This window comes from Dromiciops gliroides, chromosome 3, assembly GCF_019393635.1.
Source record: "Dromiciops gliroides isolate mDroGli1 chromosome 3, mDroGli1.pri, whole genome shotgun sequence".
Taxonomy (NCBI): domain Eukaryota; kingdom Metazoa; phylum Chordata; class Mammalia; order Microbiotheria; family Microbiotheriidae; genus Dromiciops; species Dromiciops gliroides.
Genome location: NC_057863.1, coordinates 454,952,075 through 454,970,781, shown reverse-complemented (window position 1 = coordinate 454,970,781; position 18,707 = coordinate 454,952,075). Strand labels below are relative to the sequence as shown.

General features: G+C 37.6%; 1 protein-coding gene across 7 annotated transcripts in view; it reads left to right on the top strand.

Moving 5' to 3' along the window:
- Positions 1-18,707, top strand: part of SLC4A10 (solute carrier family 4 member 10) — a 373,536-nt gene that overhangs the window by 283,433 nt on the left and 71,396 nt on the right. For all 7 annotated transcript variants that reach the window (XM_043991252.1, XM_043991249.1, XM_043991250.1 and 4 more), the window contains 5 exons: positions 4,982-5,128; positions 7,488-7,588; positions 11,387-11,561; positions 12,082-12,215; positions 12,580-12,825. In XM_043991252.1, coding sequence (XP_043847187.1) covers positions 4,982-5,128; positions 7,488-7,588; positions 11,387-11,561; positions 12,082-12,215; positions 12,580-12,825 — 803 coding nt within the window. The remainder of the gene's footprint in view (positions 1-4,981; positions 5,129-7,487; positions 7,589-11,386; positions 11,562-12,081; positions 12,216-12,579; positions 12,826-18,707) is intronic.

Below are 18,707 nucleotides of genomic sequence, written 5' to 3'. Positions count from 1 at the left end.
CCTCAGACACTTGACACTTACTAGCTGTGTGACCCTGGGCAAGTCACTTAACCCTCATTGCCCTGAAAAAAAAAGTCATATAAAAAAGAAATCTATGTAGACCTACTCCAAAGGTATATGAGTCCTCTGACCTCCAAATGATTAGTTTTAATCAGTAGCCCTCATCTTTGAACACACTGAGCAATGGTTTCATGATTTTTTTCCTATATCTGCCGTCACCTAAGGCCAGTGGAATCTTTTCTATGTCAAGACTGGAGTTCTTTCCTGGCTCAATTGCAGTCAGTTGTCATTGAGTGTTTTCACAACCATGCATTGCATTTAGGACTTGTAAAGGAACAATTGCTTTCCTATACCATATTCTGGATTAGTTGTAATTTAGTGTAACTCCAATATCTGCCACTCCCTCAACAGCAGGGTGTCCTCTGGGAAGAGAAGCTTGAGCTCTCAGAAGTCACACTTTTTTTTTTGGCCTAGTACTTCTTAAAGACCTTAATCCAGATGAAGCGAGTAGTAATAGTCCAATGCTATGACATTTATTTCTACTCATGATATTCCCTGAATCATGTTCAAAATTATCAAATTTGCTTATGACTGCTGAACCACATCTTGAACCAGTCCATAATTTTAACTAGTAATTGTGGCTTCTGAACAAATTCAGTCAGGCAGGATAGGGTTGAGTGAGAGGAAAGGGCTTCAGAGGCCAAGGTTTTTGAAGGGGGCAGGTTTGGGGAAGAGTAAAAGAGTGTAATCTGGGAAGGTCCTGGAGAGGAAGGATAGCAGTCTAGCCATCCAGAGGAAACAGAAACAAGGATCTGTCCAAGATTGGATAAACTTTAAAGCAGGAGAAATGTTTGAATGATGGTGACCAAGGAAGAGTCCTAATGTGGCTATAGAAAGCCACCTCCTTTGCCTGGACTTTTTCTCTCTTGAGAGAAGGGAGCATTCAGCTTTGTGGAGGGTGTCCACATATGTGATGTCTTCAGGATAAAACTAGGTTTCACTGAGTGATAGAAGAATAAGTGTGAAAGAACAAGATCTAGGACAAAGGAGGGGTTTTTATATTAGAGGAAACTTCCAGACGGCAGAGAGCTAGGAAATGTTAAAGCTAAATTGGGTAGAGATGAGAGTCTGGCAAAAAGTTGCATGTGGTATGTGTTTCGATTAGGGAGAAGGCAAGAGTGCCCAGCATTCACAGTCCTACCATAGTTATGGGGCAAAAGGAGGCAGCTCATTCTTTATTTATTCATCTCTTTAGCCTTTCTGGCCAGTGATTCCTCTCTTTCACAAAGAGGAAGCAGAACCTACTCACATGTAACACTCTTCACAGTGTGTACTTTTTCAATTTTGTCATTAAATAGCTCTACGGCCTCATCCAAGTAGTTAGGGAAAAGGCCACTAAGGTAGCTGGGAGATGGAAGACATCCTCCCAATGAATGGTTTTGTGCTATTACCTGGAGATGAAGTGCATGCCTGAATTCCATGTACCTCTTCCTTGCCTTAGGGCACAAGCCTTATTTTCCCACTTGAAGCACTGCTAATCAACACTTTCCACTGGGCCTCTCTCAAGTAAGGATGAGGACCTGCCTCAATTTCCATTTGTCTTCTTGTAAGAAGTGCCAAATCATGGAGATCAGTCTGAGGCTTTGAACAACCTCCAAAAAGCCCTGGAAACACTGGAAGGGAAGGACAAGCTGGTGGCTTCTGCCTCTAGCACTCCTGCTGCCATGGCAAAGGATTTCTGTCCCCATGCTATGTAAATGTCTTTTTGTTTTTAGAACAAACTGTTAGCTCTCTCTCCATCCTTGGTGATCCTTAAGAAAAGAATGGAGAGTAATCTGTCCCAAAAGGTTTGAGCATTCACCTGGATGAAAGCAAAGCACTGAATTACAGGATTTAGGGCTAGAATGAACTTCAGAACTCACCTAATTTTACAGAGGAGTTCACTGAGGTCCAGAATACATAACCTCTCCAATCTCCTTCTAGCTAGCTTTATCATCAGTGGGAAAGGACTAGAAAGAGAACTAGGTTAAAAAGAAAAAAAGACTTCTGGGATATTGTGACCATCAGAAGGAAGAAGGAAGTGGTACTCTGGTCACATGAGAATCAAATAGAAACTCCTGTTTGACATTTAAAACCCTTCACAATATGTCCCCTTCTTTCTTTAGTCTTCTTACACATTACTCCCCTCCATCATCTAACTATACTGACCTACTCAATGTTTCAACTTCCACCTGCTACCTCAGTGTCTTTGCACCAACTGTCCCCATCCAGGCAGCTCCTTCCTTTTTCACCTCCACCTCCTGAAACACCTGTTTTCCTTGAACACAATTCAAGCACCACCTAATACCTGAAACTTTTCGTGACCCCCCCTAGCTGTTCATGTACTTTTACCAAACTACCTTGCATTTCATTTTATCTGTCTATTTATCTAGCTAGCTATCTAGCTATCTAAAAATATATATTAAATATTTAAATATATTAAAATATATGTACATTATATACACATGTGTATTATATTCACATTATAAATTCTACATATACATATTATATAATACATTTTATGTGATGTATTATATAATACATTATATGTGATGTATGTGCTCATATAATAACTATAATAGACATAAAATATATATCACAATGTAACATTGAAGTTTATGTTTATATGATCACATGCATATATTATAATGTCCATACATATGTGTTTCATATATAACACGTGTATGTATTGTGTGCACACTGTATAGTATATGCATATCTATAACATATAAAGCACACAATATAGTGTACCTATTCTGTGTATTATTGGTGTATTTTATTATGTACATATAATATGCACATATTCTAATACACATATGATATCTTGTATATATTATTTGTGATATACATTATATAAGAATGCAGAACTATCTGCCTCAATATATGTATATATAGTTTATACATGCATATTTACATAATATGCCTATCACATATTATATATGTCCATACTGTGTCTATTTAAACATGTACATGTTGTCCTTCCTTTAAAATGTAAACTCCTGGAAAGGAAGTACTGTTTTACTTTTGTCTTTGTATATCCAGCATTTAGCAAAATGACAGGCACTTGACAAAAGCTTTTTAATTGACTGATGAAATGGGTTGGTCTTGGCAATAAACTTCTAAAATTCCAATATTTTGTAAGTCTCTTCTAGAATACAACTAAAGGAAAAATGACTTTCCATTACAGTAGACCAAGGCTCAATAGAAATATTTATCACTCATAACATTTTCTTAGAAACTCAAGCAAAGCAATTTGCATCTTAATTACGATCAATAGTTACAGAATCTTTTTTTAAGGCATTGTCCTCACACAGGTCAGGTAATGGTCAGAAGGATGAAACCAAATTCTATTGATAATACCTGGGTCCAAATTTCTGATAGAGTGTCCTCAAAGAGTCATGTCATATATAAAACATAATGAATAGTAATTATTTTGAGAATTATATTTCATGGTGGTAAGAATGAAAATAATGTGCTCTGGGAACCTTAATACTTGTCAAACAAATTCCTTAGGCAATTATTTACAAATAAGGCTGAGCATCCCCAGATTTGGTTTACTTTATATTCTTTTTCATAGTCTTTCTTCCTTGATAATCCTACTGTGGAAACAATTTTTTTTTCTTTACCATTAATTTATGTTTGGTCTGTCATTGGATATTACCTTTGCTTGTGCATGTATGTATGAGCAGAGCATGACTCATATGGCAAATAGAAAATAGCTTGTCTCAGTGGATATATTGCTAGACCTGGAATAAGAAAAACCCAAATTGAAATCCTGCTTCAGACACTTACTAGCTGTGTAACCCTGGGCAAGTTATTTAATCTCTCTCAGCCTTAGTTTCCTCATGTATAAAATGGAGACAATAATAGCATCTAATTCCTAGGATTGATGTGAAGGTCAAATGAAGATTCTATATTTAAATTGCTTTGCAAACCTTAAAGAGCTATATAAATATAAGCCATCATCATCTTCATCATTGTGATGTTTAAAATCTAAATGTGTGGTCACCTTAAATTAGAAGCTTTAGCACCAGTCTTTGGGCATTAAGCATTTATTAAAGCATACTAGGTATTAGTAAAAAGGAAAAAACATAGAGTTCAGAAAGTTAAGAAAAGGCATATCTAGCCTAGAGTTCTAGCATGGTCTGGTTCTTCCTCAAGTCCTCCACCTGCTTCAACCACAAGCCTGTTTCAACCACGAACTACACCAGCAAACTGAGTGTGGAAGTTTTTTATAGGTCTGGAGCAGAGGCAGTCCTTATACACTGCCTCAAGCTGATTGGTTAGCGTCATCCAAATCCATTGATTCACTGGACTAGAAGGTGGTCTCATGTTGAGTTCAAAGTCCTTAGCTTCTAAGAACAATACCTTCTTAAGGGCTGGTCAGGTATGGTTACAATCTAATTAACTTTAAGTAGCCTAATCAGCAAAGTCAATCATTCTCACTTAATTCAATTAGTATAGATGAATCTCCAGGTGGGCCCTTGAGTATCTGCCAAATCCCATTATTTTCTCACATCACCATCATCAGAGCTGTACTGCTTTAGCACCATGCAGGCATACTAGATTTCTAGAAGATCTTCATTTTCAACAAAGTTCATTATCATTTCTGAACTTGAAATTACTTTCCCCTGCTTTTTTGTGAAGGGCAATTTCAAAGAATTGCCACCTTTCCAAATCTTACTTATAAAGTTGTGTCTCTAATTTTTAGTATGGAAATATATTACAACTGATTTTATTCATAACTAACTGAAATTTGGCCTGCTTAAATCCTTATTTCTAGCTTTAATTTCCTCTGCTCTCTCCCAACTGAACCACGCCATCTTGCCAAGGGGAAAAATGCATTTGAGTTCTAAACTTTGGGAGAGTAATAATATATTTTATAATTAGGAAGTGTTCTGTTTTATGTGTAAATAAAGGATACCTTGTCTTCTTACCATAGGTCTTCCATGATGTTGCCTATAAAGCTAAGGATCGTAATGACTTGCTTTCAGGAATTGATGAATTTCTTGATCAGGTTACTGTTCTCCCTCCTGGAGAATGGGACCCAACCATTCGAATAGAGCCCCCCAAAAATGTTCCTTCTCAGGTATGTATATATTAAATCAATTTAGAATAGCAAGATTATGGTACTTGTTTTCCATTAAAGTCTGCCCTGATAATAACGCGAGAACCAAACTATTTTTCTTTATTCTTTTTTGAGAATGGGTCTCCCTTTCTCATCCAGGCTATGTGTACAGTGACAACTCATGTGCCTAATCCCAATACCGATCATGACCAGAGCCTTGGTCTGCTTGTTTTTCTGACCTGGATCTGTTCACCTCTCCTCAGTCAGCCTGGTACAGGGCTCAGCATATTAATGCCAGAATTAGGATAGACACATGATCATCTTAGCCTATTGCTTCACAGAGTTCCTGACCTCAAGTGATTCCCCAGCCCCAGCCTCCCCTAGTGGTGTAGATAACAGCCATGTACCACTATACCCAGTAAAAGACTGCACTGTGGTAGAGTTCAAATTCCTAAAGGCAAGGAACCTATGTCTGTGGTTCTCAAAAATGCCCTCTAGCCCCAAGCCAAATACTTGGCTATACAGTCAAGTACTTAATAAATGCTTTTTGAAAAAGATGGTTTTCCTGCTATTGTTTTTTTTAATGGTCCTGTGTGTCTTGAAAGAAATTAGAACAAGCTTGAATAGAGCAAGCCTAAATTAAACTCTTAGAAAATAAGAATTATGATAAATTTTTAAATTATGGCTCCTAGAAGTCCATAACTATCCTTCAGGTTCATGATGCTCATGGGCATCTTTTCTTTATCTTTGTTCTGAAAATGGAAAGCATTAGGAAAAGGTAGAGAAAATTTTGTTTCACATGGTTTGAAAGATAATAAGGCAGGGGCAGCTAGGTGGCGCAGTGGATAGAGCACCGGCGCTGGAGTCAGGAGTATCTGGGTTCAAATCCGGCCTCAGACACTTAACACTTACTAGCTGTGTGACCCTGGGCAAGTCACTTAACCCCAATTGCCTCACTAAAAAAAAAAAAAAAAAAGAAAGATAATAAGGCTATATTAACTACCTTACAAAGAAGGTTCTTCACAGGTTTTATGTGCTGCACAGAATCATTGGGAAAAGGAATTTTGTTAAAATTTCATCCTTTTGGGGTGATTTCTTTTAAATATATTGTGTAAAATTATACCAAATGAAGTACTTATAATTCACAGAAATATGAAAGTTTAAAATATTGATAGTTACTATTGTCTTGCATAGCTCTTCTCTCAAAGTCACCACTGAAATGTTGAAAGCTGGTGCTCTATCTTCACCATTGCTATCTCCATAAAAACAGCATTTTACTTCTACTTCACTCTCATGAGCTCCAACCCTAATATTGCATCTGGTCTTACCCAATTCTGTTGGTTCTAGCCTGAATGCTGCAGTTGAAATGGCTGTTTTCTTAGCAGATAAAACATGGTTTCAGAAGTTGAACTATTTGTAGAAAATTGGAGGAAGAAATGAACAAAGAATGTTATTGAGCACACTCTACTGGAAGCAAAGTTTGCTCAAACTGGCCAACATATTAGATATTCACTGGACACTTTCTTATTTCCTACGTCCTTATTGATTGTTTTTCTTAATGCAAACCAGGGGCATAATTAGTCGATCATAAAGAATTCCCCTAAAGGCCAAAGAAAATACCTGTAACTTTCAGAAATATGTGTATGATCCTTGAGAAATGAAAGCAGAACGACTTTTTAACTGTCTCTAATTTATTCTCTACCTTGACCACAGAAGGCAATTTCTTTGCCAAGCTGTGTATTAATTAACTTTTTCATTCAGTTATCTTAAGCATTTCTTATGAACTATTGATATTCCATTTAAATGTTGGCAGAATTCACTAAAGAATTCTGCAGTGAATATCCCATATATTCTTTACATTTCAAAATCTATTTTTCTCCTGTTTAAAATTTCCAACGGTTCACTGACAGATTCCTATTGTATTGAAGCTTATTTGTCAGGTTACATTTGACCTTCATTTCCTTTCTTACACTACTCTGGAAAAAATTTAAACAAAATTTCAAAATGAACACCTTTTTTAGCACTTTTGAATGTGTTATGTATGAATTATAAAGTCACAAACAGAATTTTTCTGGTCTTGTATCTCCATTACCTGTATAAGTTGACTTTGTGTGCTCTAAGCTGAGGGAAGGAGGTGGGGATAGCACATGTCTGTGGAACTTGTTCAATTTTCCACTGACCTGGTTTTCATCTCCCCATTTTTCTCTGTAAGAATATTTCTTCCGGGGTTGAAGAGTAGATGGAGAAAAGCATTGCCACATTATGAGTAGTTCTATGAGTGGGAGGAGGTCCAGCAAGAGCGCCTCAGAGTGGCAGATAAAAAACACTGAGCTCAGGAAGATGAATAGATCCTGAAATGCTTGAACCTTCCCTCCCACAGGAGAAGAGAAAGATTCCTACTGTGCCCAATGGAACAGCAGCTCATGGAGAAGCAGAACCCCATGGTGGGCACAGCGGGCCTGAACTGCAACGTACTGGAAGGTTAGCAAGGGGCATTTGTCTGAGAATCTATAGAAACAACTTTCTAATGCCAGTAACTCACAATTTCAATATTTAGCTCTACCTGCTTATTTAATGCCTAAACTTTGGTAGAAAAATGACCTTTTTTTTCTGTGATGGTATTGGTGATTACCACTGCCTTTCAATGCAAGAATTCTATCTAGAAGTCAGTGGAATTTTCCCTGTTCAGGATTTCCCATTGTCATATACCAAATTCCTTCACAGAGGATCCTCTAAAACAGAGAGAGGGCCTCAACTGACTCTGTCATGCATGCCCTCTTGCCTTTTGAAAGTTTCAAGTTCATAACAGAATTTTTCAAAAGCAAGTCTTTTCACTTTTGCCAGATCCTGTCTTAGCAAATGCAAGTAAAGCAACCAGTAAGTAGCTGTAACTGACATTTTTAATTCTTAAGGCTGTGATTTGAAAGGACCATATGATTTATTTTTCTAATCACACACCTTTGAAGAGATGAAAGCTTAAATTTATTTCTTAAAATGGCATTTTATGGGATTTTTTTGACAGCTTGTGTCTCTCTAAGCAATGTGTGAGCAGAAAATCAAGAACCATTGGGTGGGCGGCTCTTCAGGGGATGTGAGTGTATACAGTCTCCACCATAAGTACAAACCCTGACGTATGCTTATTCAAAAGAAGGAGCCTTCCTCCCCTCTCCACAGGCCATTCTCTTTGCTGTGTGCCCTGTGTGTTATAAGCTGATTTTCTAGTCCCTAAAATTTCTCTGCATTTTGATGTTCCCATCTAAGTGTTCCATCCCTTTCTCTATGTTTTGTCTCAAAGGAGATACACCTTTTAACTTTCTCCAAAGGCTCAATATTTCAGTATATGAGACAGTTCAAATGATGTCTTCTTTCATTGGAAACCTTGTTACTCATTGTGTTTGCTTTCATTCTTTCAAATGTTGCTTTTTCTTTCTTTTTTCCTCCCTTTTTATTTTCATATTTTTATTGCTTTTTCAGGTATTACTGTGCCACATAGCTTAGATTTTTTTCAAAGTTCACTTTTTCCTTACCACTTCCTAAATCCTCCCAGGTCACCAATATCCGGTCTCTTCGCTTCTCCAGAGTTCTTCCACAGATTCTGTTGCTGACATGACTTGAAGTACCCATTACTCAACTGCTCTCCTGGAGTTGCTGGTGTACATCTGAGCTGCTCTTGCACTGTTCTCTGTAATGACTTCCCACTTCCGGATTTAGTGTGTTGTTGTTTTTTTAAACTGCTAAAAACACATTTTTTATATAGTAATGTAATGATTAGTTCACACTAATGTATGTGCTAATGAATAATTAAGTAGAATTCACTTAGCTAATAGAAAGTACAGTAGAAATTCTAAATAATAATTACTAATTACTGGTAGATCTAATCAGTTTTTAATTATGATTTTGGCAAGACAATAAGTCATAAAACTGAGACCAAAAAAAAGGTTAAAAAGTTGCATTTCAAAATAGGGGTGAAAATCCCAAGGATGGTCCTTTTTGTGTCTGTGTGTTTGTGAATTTCATGCACTATTTTTTAAAGCTTTTCAGGGTCTGAGATTCATTAAAGCTTTCCCCCTAAACTAATTTTAAAATTCAATTTGATTCTCTCCTCCCTATCCTTTCCACATTCCTTCTTCACCCTAACCTCAACCCTAATGGATTTCTGCCCTACCTAAAGCTCTTGCCCTCACTATCATTTCTATAGTGCTTTTAGGTTTGCAGAATGTTTTTTTTTCTCATATATTATCTCATTTACTCATCACAACAACCCTCTGAGGTATATGTTTTAATTCTAGTGATTCTTATTCGGAAGCAATTCATGCCTCTACTTCCAGGATTGTCTGGACAATTAAAAACAATGTTGACCAAAGCATTCAATAATTCTAAAGGTATATTTTTCAGAGCTGAATAATTTTAAATAATTCATTTTGGGTCAAATTTGAAGGTCACCAAATGAACTCCTTCACTCCTAAAAAATAAGCAGCAGCTAAATCAGAACTATTTTGTTCAAATACAAGCATATACAACATACAGCATTACAATTGAATCTAACAAGTACTTTGTGTCTGACCTTTATGTGGAACCACCAACTGTTAATTATTTTAGCATATGATATCTTACTTACTTTATTTCATTGAAACCAAAGAGCTTTCAGTAGCCAAGTTATAGCTATATACTTTTATTTATAATTCAAAGAAGTAAACTATCTGGTGTTAACAAGCAATTTCATATTAAAATTTAATATTTCAATTCTTATTCATTTGAAGTCACATTTTCAGAGTGCCCCCCAAAGTGTTCTTCTTTTACATTGAGATGAAATGGTTTGGATTTGTGGTTTTATTTGAGGCATTTCCAAGTGATATAATGTAGTGGCATGATCTCTGGACTGGAAGTCAATAGATTTGGTTTTTACTCTTGATTCAATCCAATATCCCTCCCAACTCTAACATTCTATGAGTTTCTTGTTGTCTTGTAAATGCTAAATTTTGGAAGCAATTTTTAGAGGGTAGCAAATTAGAATTGTACTTTTTTAACCAGTTATCATAATGTATCTCCTCTCCACTCCCTTGATGTTATGAGAAATTTTAAACTAGAGATATGGAAGGAATTTGTGGAGCTAGAGTTTGGCCTGGACAAGGCAATACCTAGTGAGAGATTATTTGGGAAGGAGAGGAAGGAGAGTTGAGCTCTCATAAACTCTGGTTTTAGAGGGCTTTTTCATATAGTGTTCATTAACAGATAGCCACCTTAGCCCAGTCCTCCTCATATGTTGCTATGATTTTTAAAAGAGAGAGGAGTGAAGCGTGAAGAGTAGCAACTTGAAAAGAAAAACAGAGAGACGGAGACCAAAACACAGAGACAGAAACAGACATAGATGGAAAGAAAGAGAGACAAAAATGCAAAGATACAGAAATAGAAATAGAGAGATGAAGAAAGAGACAGAGAAAAAGAGGGAGACAGCAAGGCAGAGTCAAAAAGAGACACACAGACACACAAAAAGAAACAGAGAGAAACAGAAGCAGAGAGAAAGAGATAGAGACAGAAATAGAAACAGAGAAAGGTAGAGAGGCAGAAAGAGGAGACAGAGGTAGAGGCAGAAAGACACAAAGAGTCAGACAGAGAAAAAGACACAGAGAGACAGACAGATGAGACAGAGGCAAAGCAGAGAGAGAAAGAGGGAAAGACACAAAGACAGGTGGAAAGAGAAAGAGGGAGACAGACGAGGGCAGAGTCAGAGACAGAGAATCAGACAGAGAGAAAAAGAGACAGAGACAGAAATGGAAATAAGAGACAGAAATAGAAAGAGAATGGAGAGAGACAGAGAGAGATAGGAAAACAAAGAAAGAGGCAGAGAGACAGAATGAGACAGAGAGAGAGGAGAGACAGAAAGAGAAATAGAGAGACAGAAATGGAGACATAGAAAAAGAGAGCGCCACGCAGAGGACCAGGAAAAGTGAGTTTTGGTGGGATTGGCATAGAGTCCACAGGCTATATACCCTTATAGCTCATGATATACATGCTGATGGATGAGCAGCCCTGAACATCCGTTGAAAGATCCTGGGCTTCCTTGCCTTCTGGCACGGTACTTGGCTAGGGTTTAAGGAGCTCTAGAGGACAGTAACTGTGTTTGAAGTCATTCCTACTAAAACCAAACAAGTTGTTCATGGGTTTCTCACCTGTGAAGATGGAAAAGCTGCTCTCTGGCCGGGCAGCCAAGCAGATTAACAGATTTTGTTCCTGTGCTTCTATTTGGGTTTCACTGTTTTGTTTTTCCCCCTATCTTAGGATTTTTGGGGGACTTATTTTAGATATCAAAAGGAAAGCTCCGTACTTCTGGAGTGACTTCAGAGATGCTTTCAGCCTGCAGTGCTTAGCATCGTTTCTGTTTCTCTACTGCGCATGTATGTCTCCTGTCATCACGTTTGGAGGGCTGCTGGGAGAAGCAACCGAAGGTCGTATAGTATGTGTTACCCTTTTCTCCGAACTTTAAAATCCAGTCACTGCCTGAAATCTATAGTTAGTTGGCAAAGCCTTCTTTGGATTCCCTTATAAAGAGACATTTGTTTGGTCCCATTCTGCATATCGAATCATTTCATGGATAATTTAATAAGAGAAATCATCCTGAATTAGGTCCTTATCTAATCCCAACAATGACTCTAAATCCATAATTAACACCAAAAAAATCCTTCTTTTTTGCCTTTCCCCCTCATTCCTAGCATTAGCTCACCTCCTACAGGACAGACTCTATCTTTTTAATATATCAAACTAGAAGAACAAAAGGGTAATGGTGGGTGAAGAGGGTGCTTCTCCAGTCAGCATCTTCTCCCCAATTGCCATCTCCCCTTCTGGCCCAGGATGAGTCTGTTGGGCCTCTTAAAATAAAGGAGAAATTACATACCTATTTATTGTTAAGTATCTCATCTTTGGATTGCATCTGTCCTTACAATTGATAAAATGTAATCATTTGTGATTCCACACAGAGTGCAATTGAATCTCTATTTGGAGCATCTATGACTGGGATAGCATATTCTCTCTTTGGTGGACAACCTCTTACCATACTAGGCAGCACAGGACCTGTACTGGTGTTTGAAAAGATATTGTTCAAGTTTTGCAAGTAAGTATTATATAATTTAAGAACAAAAATCAAACCAGGCAAAGAGGGGTCAAAATGGAGGTTTACCTTCATTTATTTCACCATCATTGCAACTCTACCAGAAAGGTACTGGGGTAGCAGTGAGGGGAGTGGGGAGCTCCCAAGAGCTTTATATAAAATAGTGTATAATTCCTATTTAGGAACTATTTGCAGTTCTGTCTATTGAAATGCATTTATTTTGGGGCAAAGAAATGAATTCAAAGAGACAAGGGGTTTCAGACCCATTTAACCGTGCTTGAAGATGAGCTCCCTTCCAGGGATCTAAAATGACGATTGGTATGTTAAAGGACAATCAGTTTATTCTTCCTTTCTTTTCTCCCCCTAGAGAATATGAGTTGTCATACCTCTCTTTGCGAGCTAGTATTGGGCTCTGGACTGCAACTCTCTGCATCATCCTCGTGGCCACTGATGCCAGCTCTCTTGTCTGCTACATAACCCGATTTACTGAAGAAGCCTTTGCTTCTCTTATCTGCATAATTTTCATTTATGAAGCTCTAGAGAAGCTGTTTGAGCTTAGTGAGGCATATCCAATCAACATGCATAATGATTTAGACCTCCTGACACAATATTCGTAAGTATAGATTCTTCTCTTTCACTAGGAGGTTTTCTTTCTTTTTAAAAAAATTTATTTTCATTGTTGCTATAAGAAATATGAAGAAATGGGTAGAACAAGTGCTTTCATACTGGAGGGTGATAATCTGACAATCTAGAAATGGCAAAATATGGTTCAGGTTATAACTTTGAAATTTTATTTTCCCAGTATTTCTTTTTTTTTTTGGTTGTTTTTAGTGAGGCAATTGGGGTTAAGTGACTTTCCCAGGGTCACACAGCTAGTAAGTGTTAAGTGTCTGAGGCCGGATTTGAACTCAGGTACTCCTGACTTCAGGGCCGGTGCTCTATCCACTGCGCCACCTAGCTGCCCCTTTCCCAGTATTTCTTAAATAGGTTGATGACAAACTATTCTTATCATAGGATCATAAATGTACAGCTAAAATGGAACTGAGAAGTTCTTGAGTTCAACATTCTCGTTTTAGAAATAAGGAAACTGGGGCCCAAAGAAGTTATGTGACTTATACAAGTTGACACATCTGGGCTGTAGCAAGGTGGGGTTCACACCCAGATTTTCCTGACTCCAAGTCCAGGATGTTTTTGACTCCATGAATGATACTGCCACTTTTTCTGTTTTGTTGTTGTTGTTCAATTTATTTAGTAGGGTTTTATACTAAAAAGAAAAGAAACAAAATTTGTTCTATTTCATTTGTCCTCTAATGTACCTACTACTTTGTGTTTTTCTGATGTTAAGTTGAAACAGCAATCAGATTATTGAAAATCAAATTATTTTAATGTTTATAGTAATGAGGAAAAAAAGTCACAGGACTCAGTAATAACCAATAAGTTTTAAAAATATGATATGATAAAAGCAGACATAAAATAACTCCGAATTGCTTTTTTTATATTTAAGAGTGATGATTATAACACCTCAAATAACTGCATCAAGATTTTAAAAAACAACATTGGTTTTTTTCATCATCTTGATAAAATTTTCACGTAACATTTTGGTTGTTAGAGCAGCTATAATCAGTACATCAACCACTTTTTGATATAGTTTATTATACTGGATAATATATATAAATATATTTGTTATATTATGTAATATTAATCATATATATCATTATACTGAATTGATATGACCATACTATTTGTGTAGTTCATTATTCCCATTTTTCAGAAGAAAACAAATAGATATAGCTCATTGAACAGCTTAGAGAAAAAGAAGTTCACTATTTGAGTGTAGATTTTGCCAAGGATAATGGAATGCAGAAGAAATTTTTAAATAACTTGTCATGGGGAAAATGGGGCAAGGGGTTTAGGGTCCTTAGGAATTCCTCTTTAAAGAATTACACCCTGGGGCAGCTAGATGGCGCAGTGGATAAAGCACTGGCCTTGGATTCAGGAGGACCTGAGTTCAAATCCAGCCTCAGACACTTGACACTTAACTAGCTGTGTGACCCTGGGCAAGTCACTTAACCCTCATTGCCCTGCAAAAAAAAAAAAAAAAAAGAATTACACCCTCTTGCACACAAAAGCAGTTAGAATAAGATGGTAGTTTATTTTGGTGCTGAGGAAGGGAAGGGAAACCATGAAAGAAGTCCTTGGACTTCTCATGGGGAGAAAGGCATGGCAGAAAGAGAGAGAGTGGCTCTGAGATACCAATGTCCCTGAGCAGGAGACTGGCAGGTACTTTTATAGAGGACTAATGGGGGTGACCATCTGACTGTGGAAAGTTCCTTTAGTGAGGGAGGACCATCCCCCACTGGTGGTGACTGGAGGAATTGGGTGAGGAGTGGCTGCAGATCTCTCAAGCCCTCTCTCTCCTCAGGACACAAAGGAAGCGGGCACACCCAAACTTATCTCCCCAGGGTTGAAGGAGACTAGAATGAAGGGTGGAGGTTCAGAAGCCAGCTCAGTACCATCTGGTTCCACTTATCTCTTTAGGCGTGTCTGTCCTTTGGATTAGTTTCTCAAGGAAAAGATTCTTTGATGTGCCCCCAGAGAACTTCTGGGGTGCTATGAGCCCATAACAAAGTGATTCTGGTGCTTTCAACCACAAAATTCAACCAAAAAATTATCGAGTACTTACTTTTTGCAAAGCCATTGGATAAGAGGCAAAGATAGTGAATATTGTCTATAAGTTCCTTGAGAGCAGAGACTTTCATTTTGTCTTTGTGTCATAGCAGCAAAAGTCAATATTTTAGGAAATATTCTCAGCCGAGAAATTAAGGTTTACAAAGGTGGAATGGTGTCATATTCTAAGACAGTCAGAGAAGTTAAGATCTGACATGGTAGTGAATAAACCGACACTAAATTTTTTTGACCAAGAGAGTGACCTACCATTGGAAACCTTCCATTACCCTTTGTTTCAGTTCTTCAGAAAATTCTTTCATGTCTCTTAGCTATGGCATATCACCAGCAAAATATTGTTATTGAAAAGATGGGGCTTTGTTTCAGGGGGCAGTTGATGTCTTCAAATGAATTGTGCAATTTCCCAAAGTGATTAATATTGTAAATGGTAATGGGGGGATTAGAGTAGGAGGAAAAGAAAAGGCCATTCATCCTGGCAAGAAGGAAATTAATTACCAATGACTTTAACTAGCATAGTTTCAGGAGAATGGTAGGAAGAAAAGCCATATTGCAGGGGGAGGGAAATAAGGAAGGGGGAGGGGAAAATCATTCAAATGTCATCAGTGAGTAGAATGAAGGAAAGAAGTAATAAGGTAGCTGAGTGGGAGCATCAGGGTCAAGTAAAGTTTTGGAGATCCTTGGGTTTTGAAGGCAGAAATTCCTCAAGCCTCAAATAGAAGGGGTAGGTTTATAGAATATATGCTAGCTCTACAGATAGAACTGTGTTAGAACTACACAATACGTACATAGCTTGTGTAGTTTGAGGTAAAATCCTGTCAGTATGTCTCTATTACTTTGTCCTTTTTTTTTCTTGACCCTGTCAAAGTTCGGGACCTGTGCTTCAAAAGCCAGACCTGTGCTTTTTGTTATTATTTTCTCGGGGAGACCGCAAACCTAGAACCCAGCAATACCTATCAGTAGTATTGAATATTGTGGGCCATTACCTGAGGGTGTTCAACAATAATGCAGTTGACAACCTCCTGCTTGATAACCATAATAAGGAAAGAGAAGCTGGCATAGAGCTTGGGCATACATTATACAGAATACTGTCTGACCTAAATCACTGTACCAGAAACAGGATGGTCTGTCTGCCTGATTGAGGAGAATTAGCCACAGTATGTTCTGCAAAAGATCGAGTGTACACTCCGCTATAGAATTAGTTAATTTACCCTAAAGACACTGAAATAGCATCAATGGAGTCACACACTGCTAAGCTACATGGTGTTCTAGTTCTTTGCTCTCCTGTAGTCAAGGGCAGTGTATCTCCATAGCACACTGTTTTCTGGTGAGGCATTTTGACTGCTGCATGCCTTTTTGTCCCCTTTCTTACCATCATGCACCCTTGGTGCCACCAAGTTTCCTTAAACCTAACCAAATTAAATTTCTTTTTAAGAGCACCAGGATTAGTACCTCCTGCCCTTCATCACCGGACTATGAAGCCTAAGGCAATTGTAAGCCAATAAAATATGCTGCAAAATAGTAGGCCCTTTGAAATCTTTTCATGGAAAATAGGATATAAACTGACTACCTTTTGGGTATTCTAAACAAGAGAGGTTAGATTGTAGACAAATATATTGGTTTCACAATAATGAGGAAAGGACTATGTAAAAACACTGTTATATGATCTAGTTCATACGTTTCCTCCCAAACTTCCTGCCATATTATGTTTATTCAGGGAAAAAATTAGATGTTCTCTTTAGGTAGCACCATTTTATAGGGTCATTTATGTGATTGCTTGCTGGAGTTTTGAATAAGTGTGTGCAAAAAAATACTGCAGTACCATGCAGTAGATAATTATTTAAAGATTAATGTTAGGGGCGGCTAGGTGGCGCAGTGGATAAAGCACCGGCCCTGGATTCAGGAGGACCTGAGTTCAAATTCAGACTCAGACACTTGACACTTACTAGCTGTGTGATCCTGGGAAAGTCACTTAACCCTCATTGTCCTGCAAAAAAAAAAAAAAAAAAAAGATTAATGTTAGAATAAGGTAGGTACAATAGGTAACCTGTGCTAGATACTACAAGACTTAACTGTCTGGAAAACTTGAGTTTGAATTCTCTCTCAGACAATTGCATTATGACCCTGGGAAAGTCAATAAACCTCTCCATTCCTCTGTTTCCTCATCTGTAAAATGAGATAATAATAGGACCCACCTCTCAGGATTTTTGTGAGGATCAAATGAGTTAATATTCATAAAACACTTTTCAAACCTTAAAGACCTATATAAATGACCTATTATAAAAGACTTATTATCTCTTTTACAATTAAGATAATCATATCTTCCTTGACAATGTTTTTTGGTTTTTTGTTTTGTTTTTTGGTGAGGCAATTGGGGTTGTGACTTGCCCAGGATCACACAGCTAGTAAGTATTAAGTGTCTGAGGCTAGTAAGTGTTAAGTGTCAGGTCCTCCTGACTCTGGGGCTGGTGCTCTATCCACTTCACCACCTAGCTGCCCCGACCATGGTTTTTTAAATAAGCAAAACAACAAAAACATTTTAAACTAAAAAGACCATTTATCTTGGAGTTCATAAAGATTGTTGTTTTGAGGGGTGTTTCATAAAGAGGCAAGAAGCAGCATAACATAGTAAATAGACTATTGGACTTGGAAGTAAGAAGACTGAAGCTCAAATCTCTTCCCTGACACTTTTACTAGCTGTATGATTATGGGACAGTCACTACTTTTCTGAGTCTGAATTTCATCTAGAAAACTGAGATAATTATCCCTATGAGACCTACTTTTAAAAAAAGGCTTAAGGAATATAATCATTGCACCCCAAAGTAGATGCTATTGAATTGGTAGACTAAACTACAGGAAAATTCAGTATCCTTGACCAAATGCTTGCATAGTCATAAGCAACTCATACTCAGTCCCTGGTAATCTGACTTTGATTTTTATAACTACTGAAACTACTCTCTTAAAGATCCCTACCAACTTCCTAATTGCAAGATTCAGTGGTATTGTCAGTCCTTGTCCTCCTTGACCTCTCTGCAGCTTTTAACATGGTTTATCATCTCCTGCTGGATATTTTGTCCTCCATAACCTTCAGAAAAACCATGCTATCCTGACTCTCTTTCTATGTGTTTCTTTTCTTTCTCCTTTAATGGTTCTTCATCCTTCTTTGGACCACTTCATATGGTTATTGTCCTTGGATCTGTCCTTCTTCATTCCCTTGAAAATCTCATCCAGATTCACAACTTCAGGAGGCAGCTAGGTGGCACAGTGGATAAAGCACCGGCCCTGGATTCAGGAGTACCTGAGTTCAAATCCACCCTCAGACACTTGACACTTACTAGCTGTGCGACTCTGGACAAGTCACTTAATCCCCATTGCCCCACAAAAACAAAAACAAAAACAAAAAGCAAACTTCAGCTACTCCTATATAGCTGACAGTCACAGAGGGAGGAAAGACAGATAAACGGATAAATACATACATGCATAGATGATGGATATATAGATGATAGATACATACATACATAGATGATTGGTATATTGATGGATACAGAGATGATAGGTACATAGATAACAGATACATAAATTGATATTGGTAGATATGTACACACATACATACATAGATGATATATACATACAAAGATGGTAGATACATACATAGTAGATACACACATGCATACATAGATGATACATGCATATATGTGATTAGATAGATACATATGTGGATGATGGATGGATAGACACACATACATAGATGATAAATACATCTATTCATAGATGATAGATGCAATCATACATAGATGACAGATGGATGGTTGC